This window comes from Eublepharis macularius, chromosome 1 (genome assembly GCF_028583425.1).
Source record: "Eublepharis macularius isolate TG4126 chromosome 1, MPM_Emac_v1.0, whole genome shotgun sequence".
Lineage (NCBI taxonomy): Eukaryota > Metazoa > Chordata > Lepidosauria > Squamata > Eublepharidae > Eublepharis > Eublepharis macularius.
The window spans coordinates 88,339,608-88,357,257 of record NC_072790.1 but is presented as its reverse complement, the minus strand read 5'-3'; the positions used below and the strand labels follow the sequence as shown (position 1 = coordinate 88,357,257).

The window sequence follows — 17,650 nt, the reverse complement described above, 5'->3', positions numbered from 1 at the left end:
CATAAGGCATGAATCTCAGCATCCGCTGACCCGCCTGGCAGCTGATGACCCCCTGCTGAGGGGGGAAACTATTGGACGATAATTAGTGGGATACCTAGTGGGCTTCTCAGGTCTGTCACCCTTTCTCTGTCCCCACTAGACAGGCCAGCCCGCCCTGATTGGCTTGCCCAGAATTTAAATTGGAGCAGCATGAGCTGCCCACAGAGGCTGCAGGAAGCCTCCCCGCCTCCCCAAAACAAGCGGCCACCATGCACCTCACTTTCCTCCCCCCCCCACTGCGGCTCGCAACTGGATCCCCTACATAAGTCTGAGGGGCAGTGTTTTGTTCCATAAGATTTTCCCTGTGCTGCTTAGTTTCACTTTGTTGCTTTTCCTAGTAAATGTTCTGGTTCTAGAATATGAGTGGGGTCAACATGGAGGGCTATGGCGGGGGGGGAGGTTGGAAAAAATTGCCCTCCCTCTTCCTCAAGCAGAAGTGATTACTCCTAGTGGAAAGGCAGCTCGGGATCAAATCTTATGGTTCCATTTTGGTTATGGTAAGTTGGGTGACTTTCAGTGCCATTTTAAGAAGAGCTGCACCATTCTAATTCCATTGATGTCCACTGATAGCGACTTACTAGTTCTACATTTTGCATCAGCTCACACAAAAGAGGCCTTGGCACTCAAGCAATGTATAATCTTGGGATACAGACCCATACAAAAATCTTTTTAGAAATGGTACTAGAACTGCCATTGGCAGAGACTCATCAAGTCCAAAGTTTCAATAGTTTATTAACTGTTGAACAATTCGAAGCTCTCTAAAGCTTTTGCCCTTGCACAGCAACTTTTACTGGATGTTCTAAGGTTCTAAGGAAGAAGAAGCCATGAGCAACATATGTAATTTTTGGATCTCTAATCTTAGACAATTCTTTCTCAAATAAAACTGGGAATTCTCAAGAAAACACATACCAAGTTTCACTGGGATAGCAGAGAGAAAGAGATTGGGGGGCAGGGGGATGACTGAAATTCAAAAAAGTATCCCCATAGGATCAGTGACTATTTTGTTGAAAACCATACCTCACCCCATCCTATTCCATATCAGTAGTTGTTTTTAGATGTCTCACCACTCACTTTTAGATGCCCCACCTACTTGAAGGAAGGACAAGGACTGTCTTGCATTTTAAATTGAAATGCACAACAGTGCCCTGAACAAGGTCACAAACACAAAGCGAAATAATGTTACACATATATTCTGCATTTGCCTTGCACCGTTTGAAAAGATATCTAAAATCTGAGCAGATATTCAAACCTGAAATGCAGAATTGTGCATATTTCACATTGAAGTTTCAGTATCTCTGAAGAATGGAAAGAGAAATTGAATAAGGAAGTGACAGAAGAAGAAATAAAAGAAGCTATTCAATCAACAAAATTGGGGAAGGCGCCAGGCCCAGATGGACTAACGGCAAAATTTTATAAAATAATGGGCCAAGAATTGGCACCTCTCCTGAAAGAGGTGATGAATGGTGCTATGCAGGATCAAGGGATTCCTGATTCTTGGAAGGAGGCTAACATATCATTGATTCCAACAGAAGGACCAGATTTGACTAATGTTAAAAATTATAGACCAATTTCTTTGTTGAACAATGATTATAAAATATTTGCAAAGGTGTTGGTGGAAAGAATTAAAGGATGGATGTCGGAATTCATTGCAGATGAACAAGCGGGATTTTTACCTAATAGACAAATTAAAGACAATCTGAGAACAGTAATAAATGCTATTGAATACTATGATAAGCATTGTGATAAAGAGGTTGGTTTCTTTTTCGTAGACACAGAAAAAGCATTTGACAATCTGAACGGGGACTTTATGTTCGCCACCATGGAAAAGCTGCAAATGGGAGAAAAGTTCATACAAGCAGTTAAAGGAATTTATAAAGACCAAAGTGCAGCGATTGTAGTGAATGATGATTTGACAAAAAAACTGAAAATAAGCAAAGGCACAAGGCAAGGCTGCCCATTGTCTCCATTGCTGTTCATATTGATTTTGGAGATATTGATGATTCAGATACGAGAGGACGACACAATCCGAGGTATAAAGATAAGAGAGTTTACCTACAAGGTCAGAGCATTTGCGGATGATATAATGTTGATTGTAGAGGATCCAATTGACAATATGCCAAAGGTAATAAAGAAGATAAAGGAATTTGGAGATCTGGCTGGTTTTTTTGTAAATAAAAAGAAGTCGAAGATACTATGCAAAAATATGACCAAACAGAAACAACAAGAATTGATGGAATTAACGGACTGCGAGGTAACAAACAAAGTAAAATATTTGGGAATTGAACTAACTGCAAAAAATATAGACTTATTTAAGAACAACTATGAGAAGTTGTGGATACAAATAGAGAGAGATTTGATAAAGTGGAACAAGCTGAATTTATCATGGCTGGGCAGAATCGCGACAATAAAAATGAATGTTCTACCTCGTGTGATGTTTCTGTTACAAACGATCCCGATTATCCGAGACTCTAAACAATTTGAAAAATGGCAAAGAAAAATTTCGAATTTTGTGTGGGCAGGCAAGAAACCACGTGTTAAAATGAAAGTGTTACAGGATGTGAAAGAAAGAGGTGGCTTGCAACTGCCCAACTTAAGACTGTATTATGAAGCAATTTGTTTGACATGGATAAAGGATTGGATAATGTTGAAAAATCGCAAACTTCTGGCATTGGAAGGTTATAAGAAAATATTCGGATGGCATGCATACCTATGGTACGATAAAATAAAAGCGGACTCTCTGTTTCTGCATCATTATATTAGAAGAAGCCTCTTCACAATTTGGAAGAAATATGTATCTGGAAGATCAAATCCCCTCTTGGGTGGTCCCGTATGAAGTAATAGACCCGAGAACTGTCGAGAACGAACAGCAATGCTTAACCTACAAGGAGATAATACAAATACAATATTTAATGCCAAAAATAAAATCAGAAGAAGAATTGTCTCCTTGTTATAACTGGTTTCAATACAGACAGATTAGAGATCTTTATAAATCGGACTGTTCAAGAGGAGGAATAAGAATGGAAAACTCAGAATTGGAAGAAGTAATGCTACAAGAAGATAAGAAACACATTTCAAAGATCTACAAGATACTTCTAAAATGGTATACTGAAGATGAAGTAGTGAAAGTACAGATGGTGAAGTGGGCAATAAATTTTCATAAAAAAATAGCAATGGAGGCATGGGAGCACTTGTGGAAGAATACAATTAAGATTACAACGTGTACGAATATTAGAGAAAATGTATACAAGATGATATACAGATGGTACCTAACACCGAAGAAAATTGCACTGGGGAATGCTAATATATCAGATAAGTGCTGGAAATGTAAAAAGCACGAAGGATCATTATACCACATGTGGTGGACTTGTGAAGTAGCGAAGAAGTACTGGGGAGATATAATAGAAGTAATTAATGAGGTGTTACAAACCCAAATAAATAAGAACCCAGAACTGCTGCTACTAAACTTGGGAATGGAGAATGTTCCAGTTCAAAATAAAACATGGTTATTTTATATGACAGCTGCAGCAAGATTACTGTATGCGCAGAAATGGAAAATGAAAGAAGTACCTACTGTAGAGGACTGGATTTATAAATTGTTGTACATGGCAGAGATGGATAAAATGACAAGAAAACTCAAAGACCTGGATCCGGGACAGTATTTGATGGAATGGGCGAAATTGAAACAATTTTTGGAAAAAAAATGGGATGTGAAAGGAGAACTGTGGCAGTTTGAGAATTTTTAAAATAAGACATTTTAAAGAGAAGAGAGAAGTGACTTTACCATTATACCAATTTATATCTATTTTAATCTAAGCTTGGATTACAATATAGTAGAAAAGGGGTGAAAATTAGAACTGATTTTGTAAAGAATAAGATAGGGAGGTTAGGATAAGTAATATCTTTTTTAGAATATATGAATAAGGAAATAGTTAAATAAATATACTGATGGGGTATACTATATATACTATAATGTTAGTGGATCAGATTGTATATTATATAATGAGTGTGTAGTACGGTGTTGTATGCCGTGCCACATTGGTGGCAGGGCACACAGTAGGGGTTTTAATACATATTATAATGATGATACTATATTTGATAGAATATAGGTTTAAAAGAAATAGAATATGTTTAAATTAAGACTTCTGTTATATATTATACTATATTATACTGGTCTGCTATACTGAGGGGTATAAGATCTATACTATATTGATAGTATAACTGATAGATGTATATTATACTGATAGAATATTTGATAGCATAATTGATAGAAGTATATTATATTGATAGGATATTTGATATATATGATAGAATACCTGGGGGGAAAAAAATTAGAATGTGCTTAGAGTAAGGGATTTATTAAGTAATAAGAGGGGTTAAGGGTTGGAAAGCTGTTGGAAGTCGATAGAGAGGGGGGAGGAAAAGGGTGGGGGATAGGGTTAATTAGATATTGAGGGAATGTATGTATTGAATTTGAAAAGTATACTCACCAATAAATTAAAAAAAAAAAAGAAGAAGTTTCAGTATCCAAGGGAGTTAACATGTCACAAACAAACACAGATTGCTGAAGAGGCAAGTTAAACCCAAAGCCAACAAAAATCACTGTCACAAGAAATACATCTTCGAAGTTGAATAAAATAAATAAATCTTTAGGAATGTAAAATAAAAAAGGGCATGGTTGTAAAGTAGCATGACATGCTGCAAAACAGAAAAAAGCTTTTGTTATCGACAACTAACATTCAATAGAGCACTTACTAGACAGGCAAAGGAGACAAAGACACTGAACCACTGTTACATTTTCTCTGTGGGGAAAGATAAAATGGATCGGAAAGCTACCAGTAGTCTGTTGCAGTGTAACATAGCTGAGCTGTAAATCAGGCATATGCAGTGCAATTCCACGCTGGATCCACTCACAGGCCAATTTGGTTGTGTGAAAGACCTCACACTTTTATTTATGTGTGTGTGTGTGTATATGTGTATAAAGTACCATCAAGCCACAGCCAGCTGATGGTGACTCTATAGGGTTTTCAAGGCAAGAGATGAACAGAGGTGGTTTGCCATTGCCTGCCTCTGCATAGCGACCCTGGACTTCCTTGGTGATCTCCCATCCAAGTACTAACCAGGTCCCATCCTTCTTAGTTTCTAAGATCTGTTGAGATCAGGTTAGCCTGAACCATACCTTACCTTAGTAGTTGTGGGTTTTCCGGGCTGTATTGCCGTGGTCTTGGCATTGTAGTTCCTGACGTTTCGCCAGCAGCTGTGGCTGGCATCTTCAGAGGTGTAGCACCAAAAGACAGAGATCTCTCAGTGTCACAGTGTGGAAAAGATGTAGGTCATTTGTATCTACTCAGGAGGGGTGGGGTTGAGCTGAGTCATCCTGTAAGAGTTTCCCATGGTGTGGAATGCTAATGGCGCCATTAGCATTCCACACCATGGGAAACTCTTACAGGATGACTCAGCTCAACCCCACCCCTCCTGAGTAGATACAAATGACCTACATCTTTTCCACACTGTGACACTGAGAGATCTCTGTCTTTTGGTGCTACACCTCTGAAGATGCCAGCCACAGCTGCTGGCGAAACGTCAGGAACTACAATGCCAAGACCACGGCAATACAGCCCGGAAAACCCACAACTACCATCGTTCTCCGGCCGTGAAAGCCTTCGACAATACATCATACCTTACCTTACTTACATGTTACGGTCAGCCTCTCTTGCTGAAACTCTAGGTGGATTACAGGATATAAAGCAGTACAATCAGATAGCGGGAAACAACCAATGAACAATGCGATAGGATTAAGATTACAGAATTAGAGAACAATGCAAACAAACAATCTAAGGCAAAGATATACTATAAACTAAGAGTCCTCAACATGGTGCCCACAGGTATGATGGCACCTGCCGACAGTTCTACTGAAGCCTGCAAACACCTTTCCTGACAAGTGATTTTATGGTGATTTTTTGAAGTGGAGAGTGCCAGGTTTTGCCTAATAAGGCTTCTGTTTGGTCATTGGAGATAAGACAGGCTGTGAAGTAAAAAGTTGTTTCGGTGGGGGGGGGGAGTTGTTTTGGTGGCAGCTGCAGTCACAGTATTATTATTGTTGTTGTTGCTGTTTGTTTATAGTCCATCTTTCTCACTGGGCAGATCCAAGGCAGATTATATACTATAAGTGAACACAATATAATCAACAGCTAGGTCATTCACAAGCAAAACACAGTATGATCCACAATTGCAACATTCAATGGACAGATACCACAGGGTATGGCAGCAGAAAATTTGAAAACAAGCATAAAGCTGAAACACAGAGATGAAACCTTTCTGAAACAAAGTGTAACTAATTTACATGACATTTTTAGCAATGTGGAACTAACCAGTAGGAATGTATGTACATCAGCACACAGTACCCAATAATTCCTGTCCCTTACCAAGGCATCTCTCTGAGCTATTTCTTATGACACAACCCTATAATCTGAATAGAAAACCATCCCCCTGTATAGTATTTAAAATCCCCCCTCCCCTGCACTCAGGTTTCCTCTGTGTGTGTGGGGAGGGGAGACGTTTTCTCCCCAAAGATTTCCTTTCCCCCTCCACTCTTGCTTCCAAACTCTGTTTTCTATTTGCTTCTTTTCTCCCCACTTGGGTTTTCTCTGTATGTAAATGTGTTTTTTAAAATTTCTCTTTTCCCCTCCTGCCTAATATATGCTAATGCCAAGTACTTTTGTGAGGTTTGTCACATTAAATCATTTTTGAGTTTTTAACACTTATGATAATAATACAGTTAGGGACTTTATGTAAAGTAGTTTACCTATGCAAATAGCTAAGTGATAGGCTAAAAACAGAGCTGGGCTTGATTCTGCATACATATGATTGGGCTGCTTGCCCAACATTTATTTATTGTTATTTTGTTTTATTTATACCCCCCATAAGGACCCAAGGAACTTACATCCTCCTCCTCCTCTCCTCCTGCTTCTCTTTTTTCCCCTCACAAAAATCCTGTGAGGTAGATTAAGCTGAGAGTTTGCGCCTGGCCCAAGGTCACCCAGTGAGCATCCATGGCCAAGAAAGGAATCAAAGCTCAGATCCTAGTCCATCACTCTAGCCACAACACCACATCAGGTCTCAAGGGCTTTATGTAACTAACTGGAACTTCTGTTAAAGTCATCAGATCTTCCCAATTAAATGCATTTTTATAATTCAGGTGGAAGTTAACAATAGCATCACTACATCAAGTTTTGTTCATTTCCAAAAATAATCTATGTTCCTATCAAAATCTGGCCATGATTTCTCTTTTATTGTACATGTATTTAAGGTCCCTTGTTATAAGTAACCATGCAGGTTAAAAATGGATGGGTTCATGACAGAATGGCTCACATAAAAGGAATAGCCAGGAGGAGAAGCATTCTTCCCTTTTCCTCTTATTTAAGTGTGTTAAATGCCTATAGAAAGAAGACAGATACTGCCCAATGAGGATTTCGTAGTTAGCACAATACGTATATTTATTTTGCTCATTTTAAAATGCTTCAAGAAGGATAACGTCAGAACACATGAGGCATGATCTCAGAAAAATAATGGGATTTGATCATGATTATAAATGTACGTTCTATTGGTTTCAATAGGATTCAGTGATAGCTAACTACTACTGGAATACATTCCTGCCGCAGCCATTTTGTGTTTGGATCCTCCTCCTGCAGCAGCCATTTTATGGTTGCACCAACCACTATATATCTGAATTCCAAAAAAGCCCACAAGCTCAAAAAGGTTGGGGACCCCTGCTATAAACAATACAGAAAACGGATTACCAGTTCTGAGGTAGCCACATATGTTTTACAAACAGATTGCTAGTTACTATACCTGACCAGTGTATGCGAAGTCCAGAGCTTGTTTCAAACCTATGCTTGTGATGCCATGTAAATTCACTTCATCTGCTCCACTTTCAACCATACAAAGACTGAACATTGCCTAGGAGAAAGAATAAAACATTTTTATATGTTTTATATAATTTATACTTATAATGCTTAGGGATTCCAGGAAAAAAAACCTATATGTTATTGTTCATTTTCTTATCCCTAATTAAGAACTTTTCTTAATATTATGGCTAATAAAAAGATTATCTATACCAAAGGTCAAAACTACTGTCTTCATATTAAACCCTGGAGTATATAAAGAAAGTACAACATCATTTTTCAGTAGCACTTCCTCGACTTCCTTCTATTACAATCTCATTTAATAGCAATACAAGGAAAATAAAACTGGTGTATCTCACAAGCCTTTTATAAAGCTTGCAGATAATGTTTTGGAAATGCCTTGAACACTTGCACTGTGCTATCCAAATCCTTTGCACTGTTGTGCTGTTGATTTAATCAAACATATATGTGACTGCAGTCAAGCAGATTTGAGTTGCTGCACACAGAGCGCCCCCTCCTCCCCAGTGTGGCACAGCCGGCTGATAAATCAGCACTTCTCTGCAATCCCTGCTGGGATGCCTACCTGTCAAGAGTGTAAAGGCTCAAATGTCTACCATAAGCTTTACCCAAAGCAATGCTATAAAAGCCACAATGGGAAAGTTGTTAACACCTGTAACAAACCCAAAAGATAATTTGACAAGTTCATAATCCAGGTGCGGCAATTGCTCAGTGATCTCCTTTTGGCCTTCACCTACCAAAGAACACCCTTGTTAATTATCATATAGTTTAACAGCTTCCTGAATTCTTGTTGTTCCTATCAGCAACACACAGAAATGCTCCTGATTAGTCATGCTGGAGTTAACATAAAGGTCACTGTAATTTTCAGTATTAAGTAGATACTGCAGTAAAAAAGAGCACATGATTGCCTATAAGACTTTTCAAAGTGTGAGATCATTTTTTTTCTGTCGTTTCCACTTAGCATCAAGAAAACTGGGCATGTTCTGTACTCAATGGATATGCCTTCTTTGCCAGTGTAGTCAGATCTATCCTCAGATATTTCATCGTGTGAAGCATTCTGACACTTTTCTCAAGAGACTCATATTAAACATATCCTTTATGCAATCAGTTACCCACATTTTTGCAAAGCATTCCTTGTGGAACAACAACATAAAAGGCTGGAAAACCTCATGTAGTACGTCCTATCTTGGATTCATTAGGGTTGATAAGCCTTGCACTTGTCTGACAAAGCTAATAAAAAATGACAAAGCAAGTTTCACACATGAAATACAAATAGAATTTCATGTATCATATAATCAGACCCTTAGCAACAAAGGTAGATCAAAGCTGAAGACTGCAGAATGTGGTATAAGAAGGAGTCAAAAGTCAACAAGGCCAGAATATTAAGGTATGCAGACAGAAAGCTGAAAACTACTAAAAGAAAACAAAAGGAACCAAAAATCTATACCAGAGTAAGAGTCTCTCTACACAAGACATCTCACATGGGGATGCTCAAGTGACTTACAGCCAAGCTACAAGTGACGCCTTACACAGGTTGGACACTTGTCAGCTTCCCTCAAGTTTTGATGGGAAATGTAGGCATCCTGGTTTTACAGCTTGGCTCTCCATTACAGCTGCAAGACCAGGATGCCTACATTTCCCATCAAAACTTGAGGGAAGCTGACAAGTGTCCAACTTGTGTCAGGCGTCACTTGTGGCTTGGCTCTCAGTTTCTGTGTGGTCTTATATTCAAGTGTACTCTGTCTCCCTAGCAGTACATGTATATCCACAATGCGAGAAGCATAAAATCTTTCACTTGAGTGTCCCCGTGTAAAACGTCTTCTGTAGAAAGACTCTAAGAGGCAGGTAGGATTAGGGAAACAGATAGCAGTTACACAAAAGCAGAAAGTAAAAGGAGGCTGAAGTATGCTTCAAAGAATAATGAATTAAATTACTTTAAAATGACTATTAAAAAGCAAGTCAGAATGCTATCTGTGTGATGGGAATAAGAGGACAGATTTCCTTGGTTATGAAGTCTAGAACAGTGAGAGGAAAAATGAGGGCAGCTTTTTAAAGCTGCAGTTATGAAAGCTCAGTGGAAGTGTGAGGAGCCAGACACACAGGGATTCACAAATATGAGTCTGCCACATCACGAGGAATAACCATTTCTGTTGACAGGGCAAATGCAGCAAGAAAAGACAGGATTAGGGTTTTGGAAATGCTTGCAATGCAATAAAAAACATTGAAGTTGCCTTAACAGTATCACATCTTGCCCTTAGTATTGCACTCAGGCAACCACAAATTTTGATCATCTGCCACAGCTATTCAAATGCTGTGGGGTCTGGAAATATAGTCAAGGAACAGGGAAGGATTAGGACAGTAGGGACTTGGCTCTCAAAGTATATTCACAAAAATGATGACAAGGACGAGAAGAAAAGGAAAACAAAGAGGGAAGTATCTAAGCTGTAAAGTAATAATTTGACAAAAATAAACAATAAACCTCATTCTCAATAATCATGAGTGACAAACTGAACCTTTTTTCCAGTGTACCATTAAAAATTGCACTTGCTGGCAGAGGCACCTGAGCACTCCCTCAGAGGTTCATACATTTGGATGTGTGCATTAAAAAAACCTGAAGGCAGAACAACATACAACCATAGTCCTCCCTCTTGGCCTGACGTTTGCATGGGAAAACCACACCCACATGGTTTCTTAATGCACACAATGCTGAACACCATGGGAAGTGGGCTTGCCAACAGGCCTGGAAAAAATATTCTGTCCCTTTAACAGAAATTTGTGTGTGTAAATGGACAGCTAAAACTTTTCATGGCATAGAGGGAAATAACACCACCTAGTAAGTAACATCCCATTAATTCTCTGTGAAAGGACCAAGACATTTTTTCTCCAGGCAGCTGGAAAGACTGAAAAAGCTACAGTGAAATTAATCACACACCACTACTGGAAAGTGAAGATGAGTAATAAGGCATAGGCTGAGACCAGACAAACAGATGAAACGTTGACTGATGCAATGCAGTTACTATATGGCAATTCTGCTAGCACAGTGACTCTCTGGTTACTCTAAGAGTAATTTCTTCAGTAATCTTGTACAACTGGTAAAAAAGCAGTAAATGCAAATCAGTGGCAGGTTCACCACTAAAGCTGTATAAATCTAAACAAAGTAGATGTAGATTGCCCCCTGTGATGGAATGGGCTTTAAATTGAAAGGTTTACTAAGAACAGCACCCAGAGACTGGAAGGGAGTTAAAAAACTGCCTGAACGGCATTGACAGGCTGTACCCCCCCCCCCCCCCCACGATTGGCCCATGAAAAGGTAACAATTGGTGCTGACAGAATTGTTGAAGGAGTTGAAGTTTGGAGTTTGACAAGGAGGGTCAGACTAGTAACCCTCTGTGTGAGGAAAAAGGAAAAGTTTGTCCTAACTGGGACAGCTTTAGGTTTATGGAAAACATTTTGTTACAGTACTTAACTGTGGAAGAAAGCACTAATTTACACAGACAAGATAGAACTGAAGGTGTGTTGTTGGAAGAGGACGTGGGTAGTGAAAGGAGATTCCCATTCAGCCAAGTGATCAGGGTTATGTCTTTTGGAGAAGAATAATTCCTGCCTAGTGTCTAAAGGGGGGGGGGTTGGCTCTGAGAAGGACCCCGGGCTGATATAAAGGGTAAATAGTGCTGTGTTGAAATCAGAACACCTAAGCTATAAAGTGAAATATATGAAGAAACCTTGTTAAAAGTAACCTAAGTCTGAAACTACCAACCTCTCACTTTTAAGATCTATGACTTCTGAAACCACATTTTAAGATTATTGTGCCTGATCCTTGTGAAGTATTTTGTACTACAATCAAAGTTTACCTCAGCTTTATTTTCCCTGCCTACCTATATACCAACACTGCCTGTTTAATAAACCTGCTGTTTCATTTTGAACTTTACTCAGCTTCTAGTGCTGTTTCATTTGAAGAAGACGTGGGCTCTTGCTTCTCCCCTACCAAATATTTGGGCTGAAATATAAGTCATAAATATATACGTTTTAAGTATGGGACAAGAAGACCCAGAGACACACTACCAGAAGCTGTTCGGCTACAGCAAGCAATCTTGACAGTTTTGGAGAGAAAATCGGCCTTACAGTGGAGGAGTGAGTGGGGCTTACATCATACCCTCCCCAAATATTAAAGTATATTCATAAAAGCCAAATAGCTGAAAGACAATGAGGTAGATCCAATCATCCTGAGGTTGGATTGAAGTCACCTTGGGCTGGAGGACAGCTTCAAACTTTACTCAGTGAAGTGGTAGGACAAAGGTAGGATATACTCCAATGCTGCTATTAAAATCCATCTTGACATTTGCGTACAATGGCAAAAATAGAAATATACGATGCTTTTCATCACTATCCAATGGTATGTATTTATAACAGCTTTGAAACAATGAGTTTTTCTCTCTCACACACACACACACTCAACAACCTGAAATTAAAGAACATCATTACAGTAACCTACTCTGAAGTAGTCGCTGCATGCTGCTAGTACTGCCTTATGGGCATGGAATTTCTGTTCCTCTGCCACGAGTGTTATATCACAGAGGATTCCATCACTTCTTTGTTGGTTGAGAGCAGCCAAGACAGCATCATTATGAGAATTGGACTGGCAAAGCCTCTGGCCAGTCAGCATATCTTGAATACTGTAAAAGATGGAAGAAAATAAACTCATTATCAATAGCATCATAATTCAGAGAGCCAGGCTAGAGTGTGGGTCTAGAACCAAGGAGACCCAGTTCAAACCCTCTGCTCAGCCAAGAAGCTCACTCGGTAATCTTGGGTAGGTTCAGCCCTACCCAACTCACAAGTACTGTTACGGGCCAAGAATTCATGCCATTTGGAGCTCCTTAGAGGAAAGGCAGGTTACAAACATATAGACTGAATCTCATAATCTGCAGATGCAAAGAACACAGAGAAGATCTGCAGCTGTTAGCACCTTTGCTAATGGATCAGTGGTTCCAATCTAAAGAATAATGTATGTAGTAGAATTCCCCATATTCCCCACTCAAAGATAAACATATTTACTTGAAAGTTAATGAGACTAAAACCAAACTGAGTAAGTACAACATTAACGGGTAAGTTAATTCTTTTTATTAAAATTTTTATTTCTGTTTTTTCAGATTTATATATAATGATGGGCTTCAATCTGGAAAACTAGGATAAAACCAGTCTTCTGCCACTCATTCACCAAGCAGCCCTAGGTTGCCACTATTTCAGTTTCAGTTCCACATCTGTAAAATGGAAATGGTAGCAAACTACTTCAAACAGCTATTGGCACTGAAAATATTGTTGACCAACATGGATTTCAGGATTAGAAAGAACTATAAATTCACAAACACAGGAATATTGATGGTTGTTGTGGATTTTCCGGGCTGTATTGCTGTGGTCTTGGCATTGTAGTTCCTGATGTTTCGCCAGCAGCTGTGGCTGGCATCTTCAGAGGTGTAGCACCGAAAGACAGGGATCTCTCAGTGTCAAACTGTGGAGGAGATGTTTGCAGATGATTTATATCTACTCAGAAAGGTGGGTTGGGTTGTGTCATCCTGTAAGGGTTTCCCAGGGTGTGGAATGCTAATGGAGTGCTAATGCTTCACTGTATCCTGAGGGGGTTATTTTGCATATGGATTGGTGCTTGATATGCTAATCTTCTCTGCAGGGCTATTGTGGGTTGTAGAGTCTTTTGTTAGCCTGGTGTTTTTCAGAACTGGAAACCATGCTCTATTCATTCTTAAAGTCTCTTCTTTCCTGTTGAAGTTTTGCTTATGATTGTGAATTTCAATGGCTTCCCTGTGCAATCTGACAAAGTAGTTGGACGTGTTGTCCAGTATTTTGGTGTCCTGGAATAAGATACTGTGTCCTGTTTGAGTTAGACAGGAATATTCCTTGTCAGGGTAGGATAGTCTATTTAATTAGAAGACAATATCCACTATAAGGAACATGGGTAACATTAAAATGGTAATTTGAGAGCAAAATCCAATTCTTAGTTACAAGCTAATAGACAATTACTTGCTGAAGCCAAAGCTTGTTTACTTGGAAGAAAACAAGTAAACTACATGTTATGATAGCCATGGGTCCAACCTGTGGTTGCCAACACCATTTTAGAGGAGAATTTAGCCATTTAAAAATTGCTGCAAGCCCACAGCTCAGCAGCCTGCAGCACAGTACCTTTTCAAGTACCAAAATGCCCCCTCCCAACTGTTTCAGCATTCAAAAAGACACCAGGGAGAGGGGACAACAAGATTGCATAGTACCACTGCAATACTGGCCTTCACGGTGATTTTTAAACAGCTAAATTCTCCTCTAAAGTGGTATCCATGGCTGTAATACTTAGTTTGGCCCTTAGACTCATTAATGTTGACATGACTTACTTCTATGTATGCATAACTAAGATGACTTCCTCAGAGCCACAAACTCTTACAAGCGCTATGGAAACCACTGCTGCAGGTTACATTGGGAAACACATTCTACTAATTTGCTGGGGTGATCAACCAGTTCTCAAGTTATGGGACTAAAAATATGCTAATATGGGATCTGGAGTCAAATCACCCAAGTGATAAACAAAATGGATCTTAATTGTTTAATTTTTCACTCCAACTCAAAATGGGTTTTGGAAGGGGGTGAGAATCCTTAAGACATCTTTATCTTAACAGCTGCATCTACATAAAGCAGTGATTGTTTTTATTATTGTCATTTGCCAGCATACATGGTTTTTCAGAACCCCAAATTATGGCGGCCCCAGCAAGAGGGCTTTCATGGCAAGTCAGAAGCAGAGGTGGTTTGTCATTGCCTTCCTCTGCAGAGCCTTCCTTGGTGGTCTCCCATCTAAGTACTGACCCTGCTTAGCTTTCGAGATATGATAAGATCGGGCTATACCATGCAGCCTTCCCTCCCACATAGCATATACAGGGAATTAATTATCTTTGTCTCATTCCATAAAACTTTTAGAAAAAAATCAAAAGACAGGCAGAAGAGAAGTTAAAGCAATGCGCCTTAGCACAGGAAAGTTAATAAAAAGCACTGCTTAGGGACAAATTGGTCAGCATGGCCTTTTGAAGTGACCTCCCAGAGAACTTGAGAGGGCTTCTGTGATGGACTCAGTTTCAGATGCTGAGATTTCCATAAGTGAAAGTATGATTGACATGTCCCCCACCACCACCACCACCAATGCAGCTAGCCTGAAATGGCAGTTGGGGATGGATGTTGGGGAAGCTTTCAGTGGGAGTTGGAGAGTAAACAAGACAGTGAAAGGGAGTTGGAGTCTGGCTTTTGACCAGAGAGGGTCAGCCAGAGAATCCTCTGTGAGAGGAAATAATCTTTGTGCAACACTGTTAGTCCTCAGACTAAAGTGGGGAAAAACCAGCACTAACTCCTGCTTAGACTTGAGAGATCTGGGAATTATAGTGGGCCAAGGAAGTGGGTAGAAAGGAGTCTCCCCTTCAGTGCCAGGAACAGGGTTATAGCTCATAACTATAACACCTCCCCAGTATCTAGTAAGGGTTTGTCTCAGTGGAGCACCCTTAAGTCTGGAGAGGAGGGGAAGTCGTGCTGTGTCTGTGCTTTGAAAGTAGAGCATTTGTGAAGCAGTGTCAACCTCTGAAAAAAGCCAGCAACCTAGTGTTAAATGAAGTGTTTTGTGCCTCACACCAGTGAAGTTGCTGTATAAAAACCTTTCTGTTATTTAAGTTCAAACACGTGCCTACCTGCCTTTTGACTTTAACCTACTGTAAATAAACCTTCTGTTACCTTTTGAACCTCCCCAAGCCTTGTGTGCCAGTTTCTGCTAAAGGGAAGTGCAAACCCCTGTTGTGCACCCTACTAAGACGTGGCTGGGTAACCATCTTTAATAACCCTTAAGGGTGGGACAAGAAGGAAAGTTGAAGCTTAACATCAACCACGCTACCAGAGGCTTCCCAGCCCAGTATACAGCTTCATAGGCTTAAAGATGAGTTTTACCTCAGGGTAGGGGAAGGTCAGCCTAAGCCTGAGTTGAACGTGGATTTGTGGCAGCTTCAACTTTGTTGGAATTCTGCAAGGGATGTAAAACTAAACTTTTTAAAAGGCTGGAGTCTCCTGACACTGGATGAGGAATTGCTGGGCATGTTTTCCTAAATGGGAATGATTTATTGTATCTTTAGTGGTTGGTTTTGATAGCTCTCTTAATGTTTTAATATTATTCTTTACTGGCTGTTCTGAAATGGGTACTAGATGACTGAGAGAAAGGTAGGTGCATATATATCTCAAATACACACACACACACACACACACACATCTAAGTCCAGTTATCTAACATGCATTGTTCTTGGAAGTCTTCAATACATTTGAGAAAGAATGGGAAGAGGGGAGGCTTTATACATTTTTTTAAAAAAGAGCACTAAAGATAATAACCTTGTGCTTATATACCACATACAGAGTATTCAAAAGCACAGCTATCAGACCAATAATCCATAAAAATGACCTTTCCCTATTTTGTGCATTATTCCCACCACAGCAGCTTTGACAGCAAGTTCATTTCTTAATCAAATCTTGTTTTGTTTCTTTTTATTGAGCTTGGCAAAAAAAAAAATCTGACTGTTCTTTCTGCTGCACTGATGATCACCCACGATAAAAACAATCTGTAGCCAAAGTTTAAATGGCAATCTGGTGGCTGATCCACGAGAAGAAACACAATGATGCTCAGTCATCTGCCTTCTCCCTCCCCAGCAGGGAGACAGATCGTTTGGTGTCAATGTGCTCAGCGTGCAAATGAGCTGAGAAAACACAGAAGGAACAAATATTTTATAGGTTAAGTAAATGTTTCTATGGGGAATCAAAAGTTACAGTGAAAACCACTGAAGCCTATTACAAGTGCAAAAACAATTCTTCGCGGATATTCCCTGGTACTGTCATACTGATGCAATTTTGCAGAATATTTATATATGCATTTTGTCACACTGCCATCCTCTAGGTGAGCATGTAATAAAGGGAAATATACTGAATGAAACCTTGTTGGACAGCTCCCTTGAACTATACCTGAGGCACACCTCAGACGGCATCCTTCAACTTTGCACTTCTGCACCTCTCACTTCTTAGTAACTGGGAAAGAGAGCAGCAGCCATTCCAGCTATAATGAAAGAAAGAAAACAACATTGAAAACTGGATGTTCAAGAGGCTGACTATAAAGGTAGACATTTGAGGAGGTCTAATTCAAAAACCATATAGTTTTTATTCTACCATCAATCATCCTTCCATCATAAGCTTTTAAAAAACACATACTACTTTTTGAACATTTATTTTGAGTAGCTTTCAACAGAAAAAAACAATCAAAATAAAAAGCAAGACAAAAATAAAAATAACTGTAAATTATAGTTACCCTTTTTATAAAGAAAAGGCACTTCTTCTCAAAGAATGGGAAGGGGGGTCTGTAATTGCTATGAATTTTCCAGGCAAACCACGGCCCCAAGAGTAGCAATTCAGGTAGGCAGTGGGGCTGCAGAAGACAGAGAACAGAAGAAATACACTAAGAAAGATCCAGAGGAGTTAGCCATGTTAGTCTGTAGTTACATCTGACAAAGAGAGCTGTGGTTCTCAAAAGCTTATGCTACAATAAAGTTGGTCTTAAAAGTGCTACTGGACTTTTACTACTACTAAGAAGAACTACATTAATGTGTTTTAGATTGACTCCT

At 39.5% G+C, this 17,650-nt stretch overlaps 1 protein-coding gene across 1 annotated transcript in view; it reads right to left on the bottom strand.

Moving 5' to 3' along the window:
• Nucleotides 1-17,419, bottom strand: part of KLHL32 (kelch like family member 32) — a 118,527-nt gene extending 101,108 nt beyond the window's left edge. The window contains exons 1-4 of the mRNA XM_054996654.1: nucleotides 17,338-17,419; nucleotides 16,998-17,088; nucleotides 12,451-12,631; nucleotides 7,888-7,995 (exon numbers count right to left, since the gene is read on the bottom strand). Of these exons, the coding sequence (XP_054852629.1) occupies nucleotides 7,888-7,995; nucleotides 12,451-12,631; nucleotides 16,998-17,020 (312 nt within the window). The 5' untranslated portion in view covers nucleotides 17,021-17,088; nucleotides 17,338-17,419. The remainder of the gene's footprint in view (nucleotides 1-7,887; nucleotides 7,996-12,450; nucleotides 12,632-16,997; nucleotides 17,089-17,337) is intronic.
• Nucleotides 17,420-17,650: the final 231 nt, after the last annotated feature.